The sequence below is a fragment of the Saccopteryx bilineata genome, chromosome 8 (genome assembly GCF_036850765.1).
Source record: "Saccopteryx bilineata isolate mSacBil1 chromosome 8, mSacBil1_pri_phased_curated, whole genome shotgun sequence".
In the NCBI taxonomy this organism is placed as follows: Eukaryota; Metazoa; Chordata; class Mammalia; order Chiroptera; family Emballonuridae; genus Saccopteryx; species Saccopteryx bilineata.
Window position 1 is genome coordinate 1,536,193 of NC_089497.1, and position 19,287 is coordinate 1,555,479.

The window sequence follows — 19,287 nt, forward strand, 5'->3', positions numbered from 1 at the left end:
ATGTATCAAACATCCACTTACATGAACAGCTGAGTGTTGAAGAAAGGAGAGGAAACACCACAGGATCCAAAGATGGAATAAAGCCTGAGAATCAGAGGCGCGTGTAAGCTAACATTCCAGCTGCCCCATGGGTGGGGATGGGAGTTTCCGGTCTGTACATTGTAGGAATTTGGATTTTAATGCTCATTAGTGGGAAAAGGTCACAAAGTCTTGAGGCGCTACATAGTGGGGAATTGGAACAGCATCCGGGCACAAAGACCCGGGTCCTTAAAGGACTATACCTTCAGCAAAGGGTTAGAGGAGGAAAAGAACCCGTCCACCGTACAGGGGGCTACAAAGCGGCTTGTCAGTAAGACTCCCCAAAGAATTGGTAACTGCTCCTGCCTAACGTTGGCTTGGGTTTAAATTCTTCCTACTCGGTCTTGGAAGACTTAAACTGAGAAATTAATTAATAGAAAAAAGGTTCACAAGGCAGAAAAACCTCCAAGTTACTTGGAGAGAGCAAAGGCAAAACAGTCTTTGTGAGACAGGCTTTCAAACCATGCTGCCAGGGTTCCCACAGGTGAGGCGCAGGCAGGTGAGTTTACAACCCTCAGTTTAAAACTTCAGAAGATAAATACAGTCACACCAGGGGGTGTTACCACCCCACTGACATCCATGGATAGATCTTCCAGACAGAAAATAACGAGGAAAGGGCAGCCTTGAACCACACACTAGGTTCACCGGGTTTAATTGATCTCTTCAAAGCATTTCATCGCAAAGCAGCGAACATACATTCTTCTCAAGTGCACATGGGATCCTCTCTAGGATAGACCACCACATGTTAGGACACAAAAGAAGTCTCAGTAAATTTAAGAAGACTGAAATCATATCAAGCATCTTCTCTGATCATAATGGTATGAGACTAGAAATCAACCACAAGAAAAAAACCCCTGAAAAATGCACTAAGACATGGAGGCTAAACAACAAGTTAGTAAACAGTGAATGAGTTAACAATGAGATCAAGGAAGAAATAGAAAGAAACCTTGAAACAAATGAAAATGAGAACACAACAACCCAAAATCTATGGGACACAGCAAAAGCAGTCCTCAGAGGGAAATTTGTAGCATTACAGACCTATCTCAAGAAACAAGAGAAACCTCAAACAATCTAATCTCACAGTTAAAGGAACTTGAAAAAGAACAACAAGCAAAGTCCAAAGTGAACAGAAGAAATGAAATAACAAAGATCAGAGTAGAAATAAACAAACTAGAGTCTAAACAAATGATACAAAAGATCAATGAAATCAAGAGCTGGTTTTTTGAAATAAAAAACAAGACTGAAAAACCTTGAACAAGACTCATCAAGGAAAAAAGAGAGAGGGACCTAAGTAAATAAAATCAGACATGAAAGAAGAAAAGTAACAACTGACACCAAAGAAATACAAAGGATTGTAAGAAAATAGTATGAGCAACTATATGCCAACCAATTGGACAATCTGGACGAAATGGATGAATTCCTAAAAACATACAACATTCCACAGCGATCTGGAAGCCTCGGAGAACTTGAATAGGCAGGTTAACAGCTGGTGAAACTGAAGCAGGAATCAAAACGCTCCCAACAAACATAAGACCTGGGCTGGATGCTTCACAGGTGAATTTTACCAAACATTCAAGGAAGAACTAACCCCTTTCCTCAAAGTATTCTACAGGCAGCCATTAGACATATGAAAAGATGCTCAATGTTATGATTTATCAGAAATGCAAGTTAAAAACCACAGTGAGATATCACCGCACACCTGTCAGAATGGCTGTCACCAATAAATCAACAAAAAACAGGTGTTAGTGAGGGTGTGGAGAAAAGGGAGCCCTCAGGCGCTGTTGGTGGGAATGCAGACTGGTGCAGCCACTGTGGAAAGCAGTGTGGAGATTCTTCAAAAAATTAGAAATGGAGCTGCCTTTTGACCCAGTGGTTCCACTTCTGGAAATAGACCCAAAGAAACCTGAGACACTAATTTGAAAGCATATATGCACCCGTGTTCATTGTAGTGTTGTTTACAATGGCCGAGATCTGGAAACAGCCCAAGTGCCCATGAGTAGATGAGTGGACAAAACTGTGCTATGTCTACACAATGGAGTACTACTCGGCTGTAAAAAAAGAAAGACCTCTTACCTTTTGCGACAGCATGATTGGGCCCAGGGATCGTTATTCTAAGTGACATAAGCCCGTCAGAGAAAGGAGACAAGCACCATATGACTTCACTTACATGTGGAATTTAATGAACAAAATGAGCTAATAAGCAAAATAGAGACCAACTCATATACAGAGAGCAGGCTGACAGTTTTGGCGGGCAGGGAGGGGGGTGGAGGGATTGAGCAAAGAGGAAACCATGGACAGGTACTACAGTGTGGTGACTGCTGAGGGGAGGGGGTGGGAGGGGGGAGGGGGGATGAGTGGTGACGGACGGAAGCTGGACTCGGGGGCTGAACACACCATACAGGGTACAGATGACGGGCTATAGAATGGGGCACCTGACACCTGTATACTTCTGTTAACTAGTGTCACCCCAGTAATTTTCATGTAAATAAATAAAAAGAAATAAAACTTTAGAAGACAGGCATCCATTATTGCAAATCAGTGGACACAAGAAATAGTAAGTAAGTCCTTAAGACCTTCCTGTGATTGTCATACAGAGACCATAAAATAAGTGTGCTTAAGATGATTAAGAACTTAAAATAAGGAACTGAAAAATGTAAGAAAGTAAATCAAAAGATTAGGAAAGGAATCCAATAAAACTTATAGAAATTTTAAAAAGTCATTAAAATTAAAAAAAATCAAGGCATGGGTTAATCAGAAATAGATTAAGAGGACTGAAGAGAGATCTGAAGAAATTCTGCAGGACGCAGGAAAGAGAGAAAAAGAGGAAAATAAGTAATTTCGAGAGACACAGAAGTTGGATGAGATGATCCAACATGTCGAATAGAAGTTCCGATAGAAGAAAAAACAATATGGGGCTAAAGCAATATTTGGGTAATGCCTGAAAATATTACAGAATTAATGAAGGACAGACATTCTTAGATTCAGAAAGCCTAATGAGTCCCAAGCAGGATAAATTAAAAACTCTCACTTAAACACATCATAAAACCAAAGAAAACACGCCAGTTTTTATGGGTAGTGTTCTTCTACTACGTTATTGAAATATGGTTTTAAATGTCTCAGTATCTGTGATAAATTTTCAGTGGTCTGTCTGTGTTCACTCTCAGTTCAGTTTGTGACTGAGAGCTTCATTTTTGTGAAATGTTTGATACGTTTTGACCAAGGAGCATCAGTATTATTAATTAGCAGTGCTATAAGGAAGACATTTTCTTTTGTGATTGGTTTCCTTCTTGAGGGAAATGTGCCATCAAGAAAGTGACAACTCAGCTTCTTCCAACATGCACTGGGGACTTGAAAGTCATTGATTAAAAATAATAGCAAGCCCTGGCCGGTTGGCTCAGCGGTAGAGCGTCAGCCTAGCGTGCGGAGGACCCGGGTTCGATTCCCGGCCAGGGCACACAGGAGAAGCGCCCATTTGCTTCTCCACCCCTCCGCCGCGCTTTCCTCTCTGTCTCTCTCTTCCCCTCCCGCAGCCAAGGCTCCATTGGAGCAAAGATGGCCCGGGCGCTGGGGATGGCTCTGTGGCCTCTGCCTCAGGCGCTAGAGTGGCTCTGGTTGCAACATGGCGACGCCCAGGATGGGCAGAGCATCGCCCCCTGGTGGGCAGAGCGTCGCCCCTGGTGGGCGTGCCGGGTGGATCCCGGTCGGGCGCATGCGGGAGTCTGTCTGACTGTCTCTCCCTGTTTCCAGCTTCAGAAAAATGAAAAAAAAAAAAAAAAAAAAAAAAGCAAATCTAGTATTTGAAATTTTGCTAGAAAAAAATGTTACCTGTTTATTTATTTGTTTAGGTGAGAGGAGGGGAGATAGTGAGGCAGACTCCCACATATGCCCCGAATGGGATCTACCCAGCAACTCCATCTGGGGTCAATGCTCAAATCACCTGAGCTGTTTTTAGCATCTGAGGCTGAGGCCTGAACCAGTGGAGCCACTGGCTGCAGGAGGGGAAGAGAGAAAGAAGGTGGAGAGAGAAGGGAAGAGAAGCAGATGGTCGTTTCTCCTGTGCGCCCTGACCAGGGATCGAACCTGGACCCCCATATGCTGGGCCAGCGCTCTACCCACTGAGCAATGGGCCAGGGCCAAATGGTACCTTTCTTATTCACTCACTTAGGTTTTCAAACTTACCCTTTCTGTACCATGAAATCATTCATTTCTTTTTCCTCAGGTTTTCACTCTGTTCTTTTTCAGTTTTTTATTTACAGATGTCTAAATAACAACTGTATTTGCAAGTCATTTAAAATGGCTTATTCATGTTACCTTCACAAGTATAATGAAGATCATCAAGTTTGCCTTCTTTGTCCAGTTAACCAGCATTTCTCTTTTGGTTTATTCCTCTTAGTACTTCAGCGGGTGGTCCGCGGACAATATAGTGGGCCCTCCGTGAAAATGATCACCTTCGTAATTATTCTCATTTTTCCCTATGGGTCCGCTGTTTTGATGTGGGCTAGAATTAGAAGGAAGTCTCCATGCTCCCGACAGGTTACACTGTTACTTTGCAATATTCTGACTTGGCCTCCTGGTCCTTCTGAGAGTTGTGTGAGTTGGACGGCGCCTGGTCATTTAAACAGTCGTTTATGAGATAAGGGGTGTGTGTGTGTGTGTGTGTGTGTGTGTGTGTGTGTGTGTGTGTTGGGAGCATGTAGAGAAGAGGAGAGGAATTTCAGGCATTCCTTTGTCAAGCATAGACACATATTCACACTGCTTTTCTAAAGTATATGAAACCTCTTAACAATATTCTCCATTTTTAACCACCGCGATGGACAAGTACACATGGATGTGTGTTTGAGACACAAAATTTGAGGCTTAGAGCTTTTTTAGCTCCCAGTCCATGTCATTGGACATTCTTTTTTTTTTTTTAATAAACAGATTTTTTTTGTTTTTTATTTATTTATTTATTTTTACAGAGACAGAGAGAGAGTCAGAGGGATAGACAGGGACAGACAGACAGAAATGGAGACAGATGAGAAGCATCAATCATTAGTTTTTCGTTGCGCGTTGTGACTTCTTAGTTGTTCATTGATTGCTTTCTCAGATGTGCCTTGACCACAGGCCTTCAGCAGACCGAGTAACCCCTTGCTTGAGCCAGCGACCTTGGGTCCAAGCTGGTGAGCTTTTGTTCAAACCGGATGAGCCCGCACTCAAGCTGGTGACCTCGAGGTCTCGAACCTGGGTCCTTCCACATCCCAGTCCAACGCTCTATCTATTGTGCCACCGCCTGGTCAGGCTCATTGGACATTCTTTGTCACTTTATATGTCTTCTAAAAGTTCCTCTTCTTCCTTTTAAATTCAGTTATGAATTTTAAAATAGCAACATTGATGTCAAACTGCACATTTAAATTATTTTATTTTATATTTTTACTTTTTATGCTTGCAGCTGATGTACATATTATTTTTTTTCAGGATATAGGTTTTCAGCAAGGAAATGTTTGCATTTTCTTTGCACATCTCCACATACAAAAATGAGTTTAGGGTTCTTTTAATCTTTTATATCGACAGGCTAGGTTTTTGTTACAGTTGTTGGTATTTAATGTGTCATGAATGCTGAACCGTGTTTGTATTTGTTGTTCAGGTGACTATTATATGGTCAAAAAGATTCTGGAGGAAAGCAGTTCCGATGACCTGAACATAAACTGCATGGATGTCCTTGGCAGGAACGCTGTGACGATAACTATCGAGAACGAGAACTTGGATATCCTGCAGCTTCTCCTGGACCACGGCTGTCAGGTACCGCGAGGCCGCTGTGCGGGATGTTCTCTCCTTCCTTCCGCTGTCTTCCCTGCCCTTCTTTCCTCCCTCCCTTCCTCTCTCTGTTCCCTCCTCCCCCCCTCTTTTCCTTCCTTCCTTCCTCCCTCCCTTCCTCCCTCCCTCCCTCCATTCCTCCTTTCTCCCTCCCTCCCTTCCTTCATTCTTACTTTTTTCTTCCTTCCTTCTTTCCTCCCTTCCTGTCTTCCTTTTTCCCTTCCCTCCTCCCATTCCCTCCCCCTTTCCTTTCCTTTCCTTTTCTTCCTTCCTTCCTTCTTTCCTTCCTACCTTTCTTCCTTCCACCTCCCTCCCTCCCTTCCTTCCCTCCCTCTATTCCTTCCTTCCTTCCTTCCTTCCTTCCTTCCTTCCTTCCTTCCTTCCTTCCTTCCTTCCTTCCTTCCTTCCTCCCTCCCTCCCTCCCTCCCTCCCTCCATCTCCCCTCCCCTCCCCTCCCTTCCCCTCCCCTCCCCTCCCCTCTCCTCCCCTCCCCTCTCCTCCCCTCCCCTCTCCTCCCCTCCCTTCCCCTCCCTCCCCCTCTTCCTCCCTTCCCTGTCATAAGTCAGTGTGGTTGAGGCAGTTCCTTTGGGGAAACGATGCTCCTGAAGTTAGTGACCATGCCGTGCAATGTGTTTTTTTCTGGGGAAATTTGCAGCTGGACCCATGGTTACATTTCAGGTGGTTGGAATTTCCTGGTGTTTCCGCTGTGAGAGCAGTGGTTTACTGTATGTAGCTTCATAGTTAATATTTAAAATCAGAAAGGAACTGTTAAGTAGGACTGAGTGCATGGTTCTTTGTTTTCTGTTGTTTGTTCTTCTTTTGCTTCACCTGACCAAATACAGCAAAACTAAACAAGTAAGAGAAACATTTCCTAAGAAGAGGAGTAATAATGCTAGACTTCAGTGAATAGGCTACAGCCCAATGAACCCTAAAAGTTTCAGGGACAAAATAATGAATTAAGGTTTTATCAGAGTGGGGAGTTTCTCCTACGAGAATACATAGGTGAGTCCCAATGACGAGTATGGCCCATGATCCTGTCTGGGGATGCTTAGTCCTATTTTTATTTTTTAATTTTTAAAATAATTATTTATTTTTGTATTTTTCCGAAGTGAGAAGTGGGGAGGCAGACAGACAGACTCCCGCATGCGCCCGACAGGGATCCACCTGTCATGCCCACCAGGGGGTGATGCTCTGCCCATCTGGGGCATTTCTCTGCTGCAACTGGAGCCATTCTAGCCCCTGAGGCAGAGGCCATGGAGCCATCCTCAGCGCCCGGGCCAACTTTGCTCCAATGGAGCCTTGGCTGTGGGAGGGGAGGAGAGAGACAGAGAGGAAGGAGAGGGGGAAGAGTGGAGAAGCAGATGGGTGCTTCTTCTGTGTGCCCTGGCCAGGAATCGAACCCGGGACTTCTACACGTTGGGCTGATGCTCTACCACTGAGCCAACCAGCCAGGGCTGCTTAGTCCTATAAAGTCTGTAATTTTTAGTTCCATTTTTAACTATCTAGGTAAAGTAGATGAAGCCTTTATTCCTTCCAGCTATGGAGAATACTTAAGAACTGGTATAATTTCATTTTTAAGAGAACGTTGATTTAAATAGTCGATACAGATTATAACAGTATAAAAATATACAGATTAAAGTAATCAGGGACATTTTCTTAGATTAAATCATTCTCCCCATCTTTCCTTTCTGCCTTAATGATTTTCCTTAAAAAACAACAACAAAACGAAACAGCAACCTAAAAAAGAAAAGAAACCCCCAAACCTGATATTCCAGTTTTCAAGTGTTACAATGAAACTGTAGGTGGACTTTTGTTACAGAAAGTCCCCATTTTCTGAGCCTCTAATTACTTTCTCCTGTCAAAGTTGAAGCTTCAAAATGAGCTCTAAGATTAGAGGTTAAAATGACAAAGTCACTTTTCCGTCCTGTCCCTAAGGACATTCATTGGTCACCAGCTCTTTGTGAGTTTTGCTTGCTAAGACCACGGACACTAATTTCAGACTCGTACCATGCTGGTCAGCCAGGTATGTTTTCAAGCTGAGAACAGAGGGCACCCCCTGTCCCCCACCCCATTTATGTCTTTTCTTTCGTCTCCTATCTGGTTGCGTCAATGGTCATTTTTATTGGACTGACCACAGTTCTTTGTCTGTAGGAATAGTTCCTGGCAATTTCTTTCATAGATTTGGAATGTTAAGATTCTTTTGATTCAAAGTTGAAGAGTTAAGATCCTGAAAACTGTCTTCAGCTTCCCCCACGCCACAGATCAGCACCGTCCGTGAGTAAAGCTGTCTGTCAGCGTCCAGTGTCCCCGACCCGTGCAGCGGAGCGAGGACAGAGCCCGCCTGAGTGGCACACAGAACTTTTACGATGACACGGAGCTGACCTTCTACACTTGAGGGAATTCAGTTACTGCGTATAAATACAGTTCACATTTTAAAAAATAGTTTTATTTATGAACTAGTAACATAAACAGTTTACCTTCTTATCCTCCGTTTTCATTTTTAACTTTTCTTTTTAAAATCCAGAGATGCCTTTTTGGTGGCAGTCGACTCTGATGTAGTGGACACTGTCCCTATGCTACTGAGCCATCGACCGAAGTCGTCATGAGACCTCCACCTACAGTAGTCAGTGCTCTCCAGTGTTTGTTTGTTTTTTAATTTGGATTTTTAAACCAAAATAGATCTCCTGCTCAATTGCCTTTATTTTTCTTCCCCCAAATTTATTTTGTCTTAAGGAAATAGATTTCTTTTACTCTGTAAAATATTGCTTTAAAGTAAATAGGCACTAAGAATAATGTTGCTGTCAGGAAACCTTTTCTAAATTCACGATATTTCCATCAGTGCAGACCAGTATTTTTAGCCTGGAACATTCTGCAGGTGAAGTTGAAAACTCAAATCAGTTTCCACATGAATTTAAGAAGTAGATATAAACAGTGAAATCATAAATCTGGAAGAAAAGGTAGGCGAATGTTCAGCTTGCTGGAAGGGGAAGGACTTTCTAAGCGCACAAACGACGAACAGACGTCAGCAGCCCAGCCTCTGGCTGCGAAGACAGTAAACATCCGGAATTCAGACATCAAGCAACATTTAGAATGCAGATGGACATCTGGCAAAAGATAGTTGCAGCGTAGCTCACAATTAATCCTCTTAATATTAGATAAGTTGATGAAAAACACCAAAATCAGAAAAGGACATAAAAATAAAATCTTCGAAAAGAGAATATAGGCCTGACCTGTGGTGGTGCAGTGGATAAAGCGTCGACCTGGAAATGCTGAGGTTGCCGGTTCGAAACCCTGGGCTTGCCTGGTCAAGGCACATAGGGGAGTTGATGCTTCCAGCTCCTCCCCCCTTCTCTCTCTCTCTCTTTCTCTCCTCTCTCTCCCTCTCTGTCTCTCTCTCTCCCTCTCTCTCTCCTCTCTAAAACTGAATAAATAAAAATAATAATAATAATTTAAAAATAATAAAAAGGATAAAAAAAGAATCTTAAAAAAAAAAGAAAAGAGAATATAAAACATGAAACCTTACCAATAATCAAATACAAGATACTGATATTTACTTGTCAAATTAGACAAGATTAAAAAAAATCGCCGATGGCGGGGAGTGGTGCCATCTCGCACACCGCGGTCAGGCGGGACTTCGGCTAGCTGTGGGCAGACGTGGCAGGACGCGGCCCGACGGAGGATGTACACTCAGACAACCTAATTGACGAAGGAAGGAGAAGTGATTAAAGCCAGCGGAGCACGTGGGCTTGTAGCTCCAAAACACGGGCTCCCCGAAGTTGACTTTCTCACAGGTTATCTATCTTTACAGTATCCAAGCAATGGGCGCGTGATTCCTTTGTTTCAGGTTTCCCAGGACTCAAGGAGAGGGGAGGGGGAGTTTCGGGTGGGTCAGCAATGGGGAGGGGTCTCCAGATGTGAGCGACTCTAAGCACCATTTAGAGAACTAGGGGATGTCGTTGATTGATCGCTGGCTGACTCAGTTTCCCCTGCTGGCTCCTTTTCCTTGTGTTCTTTTCTTCCTTCTCAGGGAAGCAGGAGGTGTTCAAATTCTTTCCCTCCGCGCTTCCTCCTCTGGGAACTTGCTTAGGAAATGGTCAGACGTGTAGATAAAAATGTGACTTGTGATCACACTTGTAGCAGTGAAAAAAACCCTAAATATCTCAAAATAGAAGATTGGAAATTTAAATAACTACATCAATATTAAAATTGTATTTTTAAAAGAATATTTAGGAACATGGAAAACGTGATATAGGAAGTGGATAAAAAATGAGAACAGTAAACTGTATATGTAATTCAGTCCAGGGTTATAAATATGCATAGAAAAGGAGCCATACAGAAATGTAGCGGAATGTCCCTGGGTAGCAGCAGTCTCATTGCCAAATTAAGGGTTTTATTTTTACTCTTTTTATATTTCTTTATTGCTTTTAGGAAGATATTCATTAGCAGTCAGATATACTATACTTTAAAAATGAGATATTTGTTGTATATCAAAATTTAAAAACTGTACCATTCATTATTGGTGCATCATATAGCACAACAAGCATTTAAATAACTCCTGGAGTGTAAACTGGCTATGCTCAGAAGGAAAGTATTGCTTAAGAAAGAATTAAAAATCGGTTGTAGGTTATCAGGCATGATCTGAGAACAGTGAGAAACTCTGCTAAGTTGCCTACTTTATTATGTACAATATTAACTGCATATTTGACTCAAGCTTTACTATCAAAAAGTTTGTGCAAGCGTGACTTCCTCCAGAGAAGGATGGTACCAGCTAGTTTAACCTGTGGCAGAAAACCAACAGGAACAGAGGAAAACAGGGCTAAGAAGCTAGCCCCCGCCCGAAGGGTCAGAAACACCCACAGTCCTGTTCCACGTCCTGTCACCTGTCCTGCGGTCACCACTGGAATTTGGCACACCTGTTCCACCTTCTGTGCACCCGTCCGCTTTCCTGGCTGGAGGGCGGGGTGTGCTGGGGATTGGAGTAACTGCTGCCGCTGTCTCATCACCGTAAACGCTGCCAGTTGAATCGTGGGTTGTGAGGCCGTGGGAGTCAGCACCTGCTCCGTGGAAGAACACTTTCTACTTTGCTGTGAACAAAAAAGCCCTTGTTTGAATTCTTCCAGCGACAGCAAGATCCCGTTTTGACAGCCCTATGACTTCTAGATAGGCAATGTTAAATATTCTATTTACCCTTTTAACCATTTCAGTAAATTCATTCTGTATTCTTGGTTTGTCAAAATTGCCTTTTAATGAATTTTGTTTATTTATTTATTTATTTTGAGAGGAAAAGAGAGAGAGAAGTTGGGGGTAGGAGCAGGAAGCATTGACTCATAGTTGTTTCTCATGTGTGCCTTGACCCGGCAAGCTCAGAGTTTCCAACCAGTGACCTCAGCGTTCCAGGTCGATGCTTTATCCACTGTGCCACCAAGGGGTCACGCTCTTAATAAATTTTGACTTAAAAATACGGGGGGTTTTTTTCTTTTGTTTTGTTTTTAGCATGTAGCTCATATTATCAACAATGAAATTATTAACTTTTATCTCTCTCTAATAGTGTTTTCATATAGTTAAGTATATTTCATAGGAAAAATGAGGACCATATTCCTCTTAAGGGATTGAATACAATTTTCTCCTCTTTATAACCCTTGATAAGGGGGAAAGGGCTAAACTTTTAGAATTCTCTGTAATCTTAGATAAATTCATTAATTTGAAATCCCCAATAAATGGGAAGCATATAAACAACCTATTCATTAAAGAGGGCAAAAATATATGTAGAAAATATTAAAGTTTGCCAGTGTTCAAAAGGAAGTAAGTATTTATGATAATTTTTTTCATTACGTGTGATCCTGCCCAGTGCTGGTAAATAAACCTTTAGCAGGGGTCTCCAAACTTTTTACAAAGGGGGCCAGTTCACTGTCCCTCAGACCATTGGAGGGCTGCCAAATACAGTGGTCCACTCACTGACCACCACTGAAAGAGGTGCCCCTTCCAGAAGTGCAGTGGGGGCTGGATAAATGGCCTCAGGGGGCCGCATTGCGGCCCACGGGCCGTAGTTTGGGGACGCCTGCTTTAGAGTGAACTGGGTACATTACTATATTATTGGTAATGGAAGCTATTAAAAGGTTAAAGAACTTTGACAATGTGCTTCAGGAAAGTCAAAAGTGTTTATGGCCCTTTGATCTATAATTGCAATTCAGGGGTTCTGTGTTAATGAGGTAATCCTAAATTTAAAGAAAAAAACATATTCATAAAGATGTTTGTGATAGTGTTATTTAAATTAGCAAAATAAAATATCTTTAAAATACGGTCTATGAAATTCCCTACATCGCATGCAGAATTCTATACATGAATTTTTTTCTGGAAGATTCTGGGCTCTCGCCTGATGAAATCATTAAAAGTGCCCTTGATCTTCCAAATATGAGGGACCATTGTTTTTAATTACTGCTGTCAAATCACTTATGCCAAAGATAGTCCTTAAAAGGGGGCGTGGTAAAGAAAGGACCAGAAAGAAATCATGTAAAATGGTTTGGCGGGGTGTAGTAGGAACAGGAGTATTCTTCCTTTGGCTCTCCTGTAATTTTTTTAGATATTTTATGATGTGTGTGCACTCCTTTTTTCACGTGGGGACAAGAGCTCAGGCCCTGGGGTACCAGCGGCCGGGCGGTTGGTTCTGGGCCGCGCTTGGCGGCTCTGCGTGAACCTGGGGCACGCGAACTGCTCTGAGCCCCCGCTCCGCTGTGGGGAGGAGGTGTGCGGTTCTGCGGAGACCATGGGGATGGAACGGGGTGCTGAGCATCCAGTGGCCGTGCTGGCGGCCGTTGTTGGTGTTTTTGTGCATCTGTCGAGAAGGCAGAGAGGCGATGGTGGAGAGCGTGGCGAGAATTGCGCGCAGTCGAGGCGCTCTGTGCACGCACCCCCTTCCAGCCGCTCCATTGCTACCGCGTGACGGGCGCGCTGCAGGGGTTTCCCAGGTTATCTCGCGCGTTTATGCTCCGCCTGTGTTTACCATTTCTGTCTCTTCAGTATGTTCTGTTTTATAAAATCCTTGTTCGTTGTCCTTGTCATGCACGGTCCGTCGTCTTCTGACACTTTTTCCTAATGAGTTTCTCTAGGAGAACAGACCTATGGGTGTTTCCTGTTGAAGATTTTGATTCGGTTGTATCACATTTTTAAGCTAAAGTTAAGTTTGGAAGTTTCAAAAAAAATTTCATCCTGCAAAATGTCGATCGTGTCCCTCGAAAGAATTATGTTCCTTGTGTCTTCCAATATTTTTTTAATTTTATTTCTTTATTTTGCCATTTTGTTCCTCTGATGATGACGGGTATTTTTTTGAAGTCACACATAGCTTTTGAACGTTGACGTAAATACTTTTCAGAAACTAATGGAGCAGATTCAGAATCCCGAGTACTCAACCACGATGGACGTCGCGCCGGTCATTCTGGCCGCCCACCGGAACAACTACGAGATCCTCACGGTGCTGCTGAAGCGGGAGGTGTCCCTGCCCAGGCCCCACGCCGTCGGCTGCGAGTGCACGCTGTGCTCCGCCAAGAACAAGAAGGACAGCCTCCGGCACTCCAGGTAAATAGATGTGTAATGCAGTCAGATGCTTGTCAGTGAAGTTTTTATTTATTTATTTTTTATTTAATTATTGTTCTTTCTGAAGCTTTTAAGAAATAATAGTACTGGGATGAGTTTATGAAAGCCAGACTTCTAGCTCCTTTGCTTAATACAATGAGGACTGCATTTTTATTTTTATTTTAGTTTTTAGAAATGTCTCCTAAAAGTTGAATCATTAGGAAACTTCTTCAAATGATGAGTAAGGTTTATTTCATATTTCTGCTGGTGGGGACCAAGGGCACCATTTGCTTTATAGAAAGAGAGTTTATTGCCCTGGCCAGTTAGCTCAGTTGGTTAGAACATCGTCCCGAAGCAGAGAGGTTGCCGGTTTGATCCCTGGTCTGGGCACATACAGGAACAGATTGATGTTCCTGTCTCTCTCTCTCTCTCTCTTCCTTCCTCTCTCTCTACATTCAATAAATAAACATTTTTTAAAAAAAGAAACGGAGTTTATTAATCTATGAGAATTTCCAAGTAGAAGGGGTAGAGATATCACTTCCTATCTTTTTATAACAAAATTTGTTTTCTATCTAAATCAATATTAACCTGTTGTGTCTTATTTCTTCTCACACAATACATATTGAAGTCTGTTTCTCTTCCCATTCTCCCCAGCTGGAAACAGTGAGCACAGCCAAGGAGTTTCTGTGTGGTGGGCGATGCTCCGCGCTCCGGCGCAGTGTGGGCGCTGCACTCCGGCGCAGTGTGGGCGATGCTCCGCGCTCCGGTGCAGTGTGGGCGCTGCACTCTGGCGCAGTGTGGGCGCTGCACTCCGGCGCAGCGTGGGCGATGCTCCGCGCTCCGGTGCAGTGTGGGCGCTGCACTCCGGCACAGTGTGGGCGATGCTCCGCGCTCCGGTGCAGCGGCCTGATGCGTCGCTGTTCTCTGGGGCTCGAAGGAGCGGTCTTGACTCTCCTGAGCTCAGTGCTCCCGGAACGCTTCTCGTGGGACTCATGTGAGCTCTGCTGTTGTAGCTGAGTCTTGATTGCTGTGAGCCTGTCCATGGATGGCTTCGCCCCTCAGCTGGCCCTGGGAACTGACCCCGAGTGCCACGTACAGCTGCCATGCGGGGGCTGGCTCCGCAAAGCTGAATCCACCCAGCTGACCTGGTGTCTGCTGAGGCCTCCCTGTGTGTGCGCTGGTTGTGGAGCTTATTGGGTCGTGCTGCGCTGTGGTCTGCACCGCTGGTTGTATTGACTCGGGGTGCCTTGGGTGGGCTCCAGTCCTGCTGGATGTCCTATGCGGCCAGTGACGGGCCCTGTACTACCTGTTTGGAGGTATGGAGTGATCCAGTTTGTGGCCGCTCGGCTGGACCTGGGTGTGCATGGGGGGGGGGCTCAGCTGCACAAGGCCGATTTCCACCAGCACTGACCCCAGGGGGTGTCAGCAAAAGGCCCGGGCTCCCCGAGACCCGCCTTCACCTGTGAGCTGCCTGTCGGGCTCGATCTCTGAGAGGGCCTCTGGGGGCACGCGAGTTGTGTGAGTGAGGGTTTCAGTGAGTCACCAGGCAGGGACGAGGGGTGTTTACCAGACGGACTCACATTCAAACTCAGAGCCAGGGCTGGGTCCGCGGCCACTCAGCAGCAGTCTTGATTGCTGTCAGCCCGTCTGTGGGTTCCCTGCGGTGAGCGGCCACCTGCTCTGTGCCCACGGACCTTTGTGATGGAGTGGGGTCTCAGGGACTCCCCAGGGTGTGGCCCCCAGTGTGCACCGGGCTGACTCAGGTGAAGGTTTGGTCGTGTGGAGGGAGCGCTCTGTAGAGGAACAGTGACTGCTCCGGTGTGCTCTCTGACCAGTGTAGCGTATCTGCTACACCAGAACAAACAGTGACACATTATTGTCATTCAACTGATTGGAGAATCCTGTTTCTATAGTACTTCCTTTTCTAAAACAACAAGCATGTATTAAATTTATATTTAAAAGAAAAATATACACTACATAACATCCACTAAATTTATAAATTAAGAATTATATATTTATAAATGAAAGAATTCTAGCAAAATGTTTCTGATTTGGTTCTTATGTAGGTATTGAATATGAACATTAATTAGATTACAGAAGGTAAAAAAAGAGTAATCTACTAGGTAGATTATGCATAAGTACATGATTTCACTCTTAAGATTTGAAACATCTTTAAAAAATAATCTGGTTGAATGAGTCATGTGTTACATGTTTTTAGCACATTAAAGTAGTCCTATTGGAGAAGGAAAATTTTGCTTATTTATTTTTTATTTATTTTTTTCTGAAGTAAGAAGCAGGGAGATAGACAGACTCCCGCATGTGCCCAACCGGGATCCACTCGGCATGCCCACCAGGGGGCAATGCTCTGCCCATCTGGGGTGTTGCTCTGTTGCAACTAGAGCCATTCTAGCACCTGAGGCGGAGGCCATGGAACCATCCTCAGCGCCTGGGCCATCTTTGGCTGCGGGAGGAGAAGAGACAGAGAGGAAGGAGAGGGGGAGGGGTGGAGAAGCAGATGGGTGCTTCTCCTGTGTGCCCTGGCCAGAAATTGAACCCTGGGACTTCCACACGCTGACCGATGCTCTACCACTGAGCCAACTGGCTGGGGCCAGAAAAATTTAATAATCAAAATGTATTAGTATATTTCATTTAAAATAATGTTGGATTCAGGAATAGAAAAATTTTAAATTAAATTGTGTTGAAGAATAGTTTTGAATCTATGAAAGAAACACTAAAACAATTGCCTTAAAAACAACAGATATAAACTTTTTCAATATTTACATCTCAAAATATTTTAGTCTTTTTATGCAAGTTATCTTATAATAAGTATATTTCTTGTATTTTCTTTTGATTTTTAAGAGTCTAATGTTAAATTTATGGAAATTGTGACTTGAAAGCACTAACCGAGTCTGGGATAATTTTCTTTCACACCATGGGGTCACATCTTTCCACAGGTTCCGGCTGGACATATACCGCTGTTTGGCCAGTCCTGCTCTGATAATGTTGACAGAGGAGGATCCAATTCTGAGAGCATTTGAACTCAGCGCTGATTTGAAAGAACTGAGCCTCGTGGAGGTGGAATTCAGGTGGGAATGAGTGGAAATTACAAATTATATCTTTTTTTTTTTTTCAGAATATTGTCAGCCAGATTGTTTTTATAGGCCAAGTTCTAACATGCGTCCACTTCCACGCGACCCAGGATGACCAGGCCTTGCTGGCCTCTCCTCGGGGTTTTCCTTCCCCCTCAGAGGAGTGGACCCTGGTGTCAGTTAGGTCACTGCTTCCGCACCCGCTCTCTGACCCGCCTGGACCACCCTGAGGTCCCTGCTTTGCTCAGTGTTGCTGCGGCGTCCTGGGGTGGTGGCAGTGGTGACCCTGAGCAAGAACAGAAGGACTTGTAACCGCTCCAAGTCCTCCCTCCCCTCACTCCACTTTGTCTTATACTCAGGCATAAGTTTAATATAAATGCTATTAAAAATATATATGTATCTACTAAACTTCTTAGTTTCCCACAAATTGATTTAGCCTGCCTTTAACAGCAGTTAAATCCTAAGTTTCTAGGAAAGAGAGTTATTTACTGGGCTTGTTTCAGTCTCTTCCTAACTTGAATTTTTTTCAACTTTAAAAGTGAATCAGAATACTATTTTAATATCAGAAGTAGCATGAACATGTTGTAAGCCGTTATTGACAAATTATTTAGTTAAAAACTATATAATAGTATTTACTACCTAGCATTAATATATCATCTCCTGTTTAGATAGTATGAAAGGATATTTTATGTCACACTTTTAAAGAATAAGGTTAAATGAGTTAAGTGGAGCACTGGTTGACAAATAGTATCAGGATTTCTAGGAGCATCAGTACGTGGAAGGAAACGCTGTGTTTATCTAAGGTGATCAGTGTGAACAGTGGGAACGTAACTGTGTTACATTTTCCCCACGGCTGTGGGAGAGTAACGCACCAGCAGCTTCCTATGATTGACAGCACAGAACGGAGCAGCTTGGGACTTCCTGCAGCGCGGTCGCACTGAAGTATCACCGCCGTTTTCTGTGAAAGGAGCTTAGCTGCAGGATGGCGGTGACATTTCTAATCACCGGTCGTTGCATCTTGCAGGAATGACTACGAGGAGCTAGCCCGGCAGTGTAAAATGTTCGCTAAAGACCTGCTGGCCCAAGCCCGGAACTCCCGGGAACTGGAGGTCATTCTCAACCACACGTCCAGCGACGAGCCCCTGGACAAACGGGGCTTGTTAGAAGAAAGGATGAACTTGAGTCGGCTGAAGCTTGCCATCAAATACAACCAAAAGGAGGTAGGAGGATTTCTGGGACATGTTTAAATGCCCCCCCCCCCAGCTGTCGGGTGGGGAGTGGAGGCTTTGCTGCGTGTGTGGGGCTTGAGGTCCTAGTTCTGCCTCATGGAGCTGGGTGCCCCCCCCCGGAAAGTTATTGAGCCTGTCTGAGCTTTAGTTTCAAGAAATAATTAAGGAGATGTAGTTAATAGGTTAGTATCATGAGTACTAGCATTCAACCAGTGTCCAGATGTAGTTGCTATTATTTATTTAAACAAGTTTAATTATAATAATATACGTTATTAGTTTAACGTTTTTGCAAAATAGTAGCTACACAGGTGAGGTCTTGTGTCGTGACCTCATCATGAAGTTTCCATTTTGTGTTTTGTTGTTTGTGGTTTGTTTTATTGATCGGTTATAGTAGTCCTTTTTATAGTAATGGTGCCTTTTTAAAAAAATATATTTATTTAGGAAATTAACTTTAATAGGATGACGTTGATCCATAAGAGTACATAGGTTTTGGGTAAACATCTCTATAGCATTTGAGCTGTTGATTATGCTGTATACCCATCACCCAAAGTCAGATAATTTTCTGTCACCATTTTATTTGTCCCTCTTTGCACCTTCCCCCTCCCCCTGGGAAGTACTTCACTTTTATCTGTGTCCATGAGCCTCAGATTTAAATCCCACCTATGTGTGAAATCACACAGTTCTTACCTTTTTCTGAATGGTGCCTTTCTGTTTAAAAATAAAGTATCAGACATTATGTTTTCTGGTCCTTGCTTGTTAATTCATTGTAAACCCAGAGGTGGAGAGGCAGGTGACAGGTGACTCAGTTGAACCTGGCTTTCCTGACCACATACATTCCTTCCTGTCAAGGGATGTGCCCATTTGTACTACACACACACACACACACACACACACTCACACACACACACACTCTCACACTCACACACACACACACACACAAACGCTCAGGAACCTGATGCAGGAAGGTAAGCATTTTACATTTTGTTTCAAGGATAACTCACTGAACATTTTATACACAGACAGTGGTATCCAGCCAGCAGTATAGAGTATTGATAAATGGCACTTTAAAGGGATTGCTTCTAAGACCCATTATTGTAATATCAACAGAGATAATAAAGCTCATTTATCAAATTCATTTTAATACAAAAATGTGACCTGAAGTAGGTAATGATAGAAGGCAAAATACAGGACCTTTGATGGTAGGGACAGACTTTTTTTTTTCTTTTAATCTTGGTTGAAAATTTGAGCCTCACGATAGCTTTGATACAGGAATTTTAAGATGTTAGATTTAAGATTACCTCGATAGTCTATGGCTTATCCAGGACTCTGACTTCAAAACCTGTGTTTGTTTTATTGTTATTACTTTCTTAGTATTCCGAGATTATTAGTTGAGGTAGAACATTTATAGGGGAAAAAATTAAGTGCAAGAATTTGGATCAGAGTAGCTATGAGATTATAAATCAATAAAATACCTATGTGGTTTAAAAAGGAAATACAACGCTAATGGGTGTAAGTAGGAACAGAGAATA

General features: G+C 43.4%; 1 protein-coding gene and 1 non-coding gene across 2 annotated transcripts in view; one reads left to right on the plus strand and one right to left on the minus strand.

Annotated features, from left to right (window-relative positions):
- The window catches only part of TRPC1 (transient receptor potential cation channel subfamily C member 1), a 56,679-nt gene that overhangs the window by 8,565 nt on the left and 28,827 nt on the right, over window positions 1-19,287 (plus strand). The window contains exons 2-5 of the mRNA XM_066241202.1: window positions 5,702-5,856; window positions 13,241-13,443; window positions 16,395-16,526; window positions 17,554-17,749. Of these exons, the coding sequence (XP_066097299.1) occupies window positions 5,702-5,856; window positions 13,241-13,443; window positions 16,395-16,526; window positions 17,554-17,749 (686 nt within the window). The remainder of the gene's footprint in view (window positions 1-5,701; window positions 5,857-13,240; window positions 13,444-16,394; window positions 16,527-17,553; window positions 17,750-19,287) is intronic.
- Window positions 7,251-7,326, minus strand: TRNAV-AAC (transfer RNA valine (anticodon AAC)). The gene has a single exon. It is a non-coding gene; the product is annotated as a tRNA-Val (tRNA).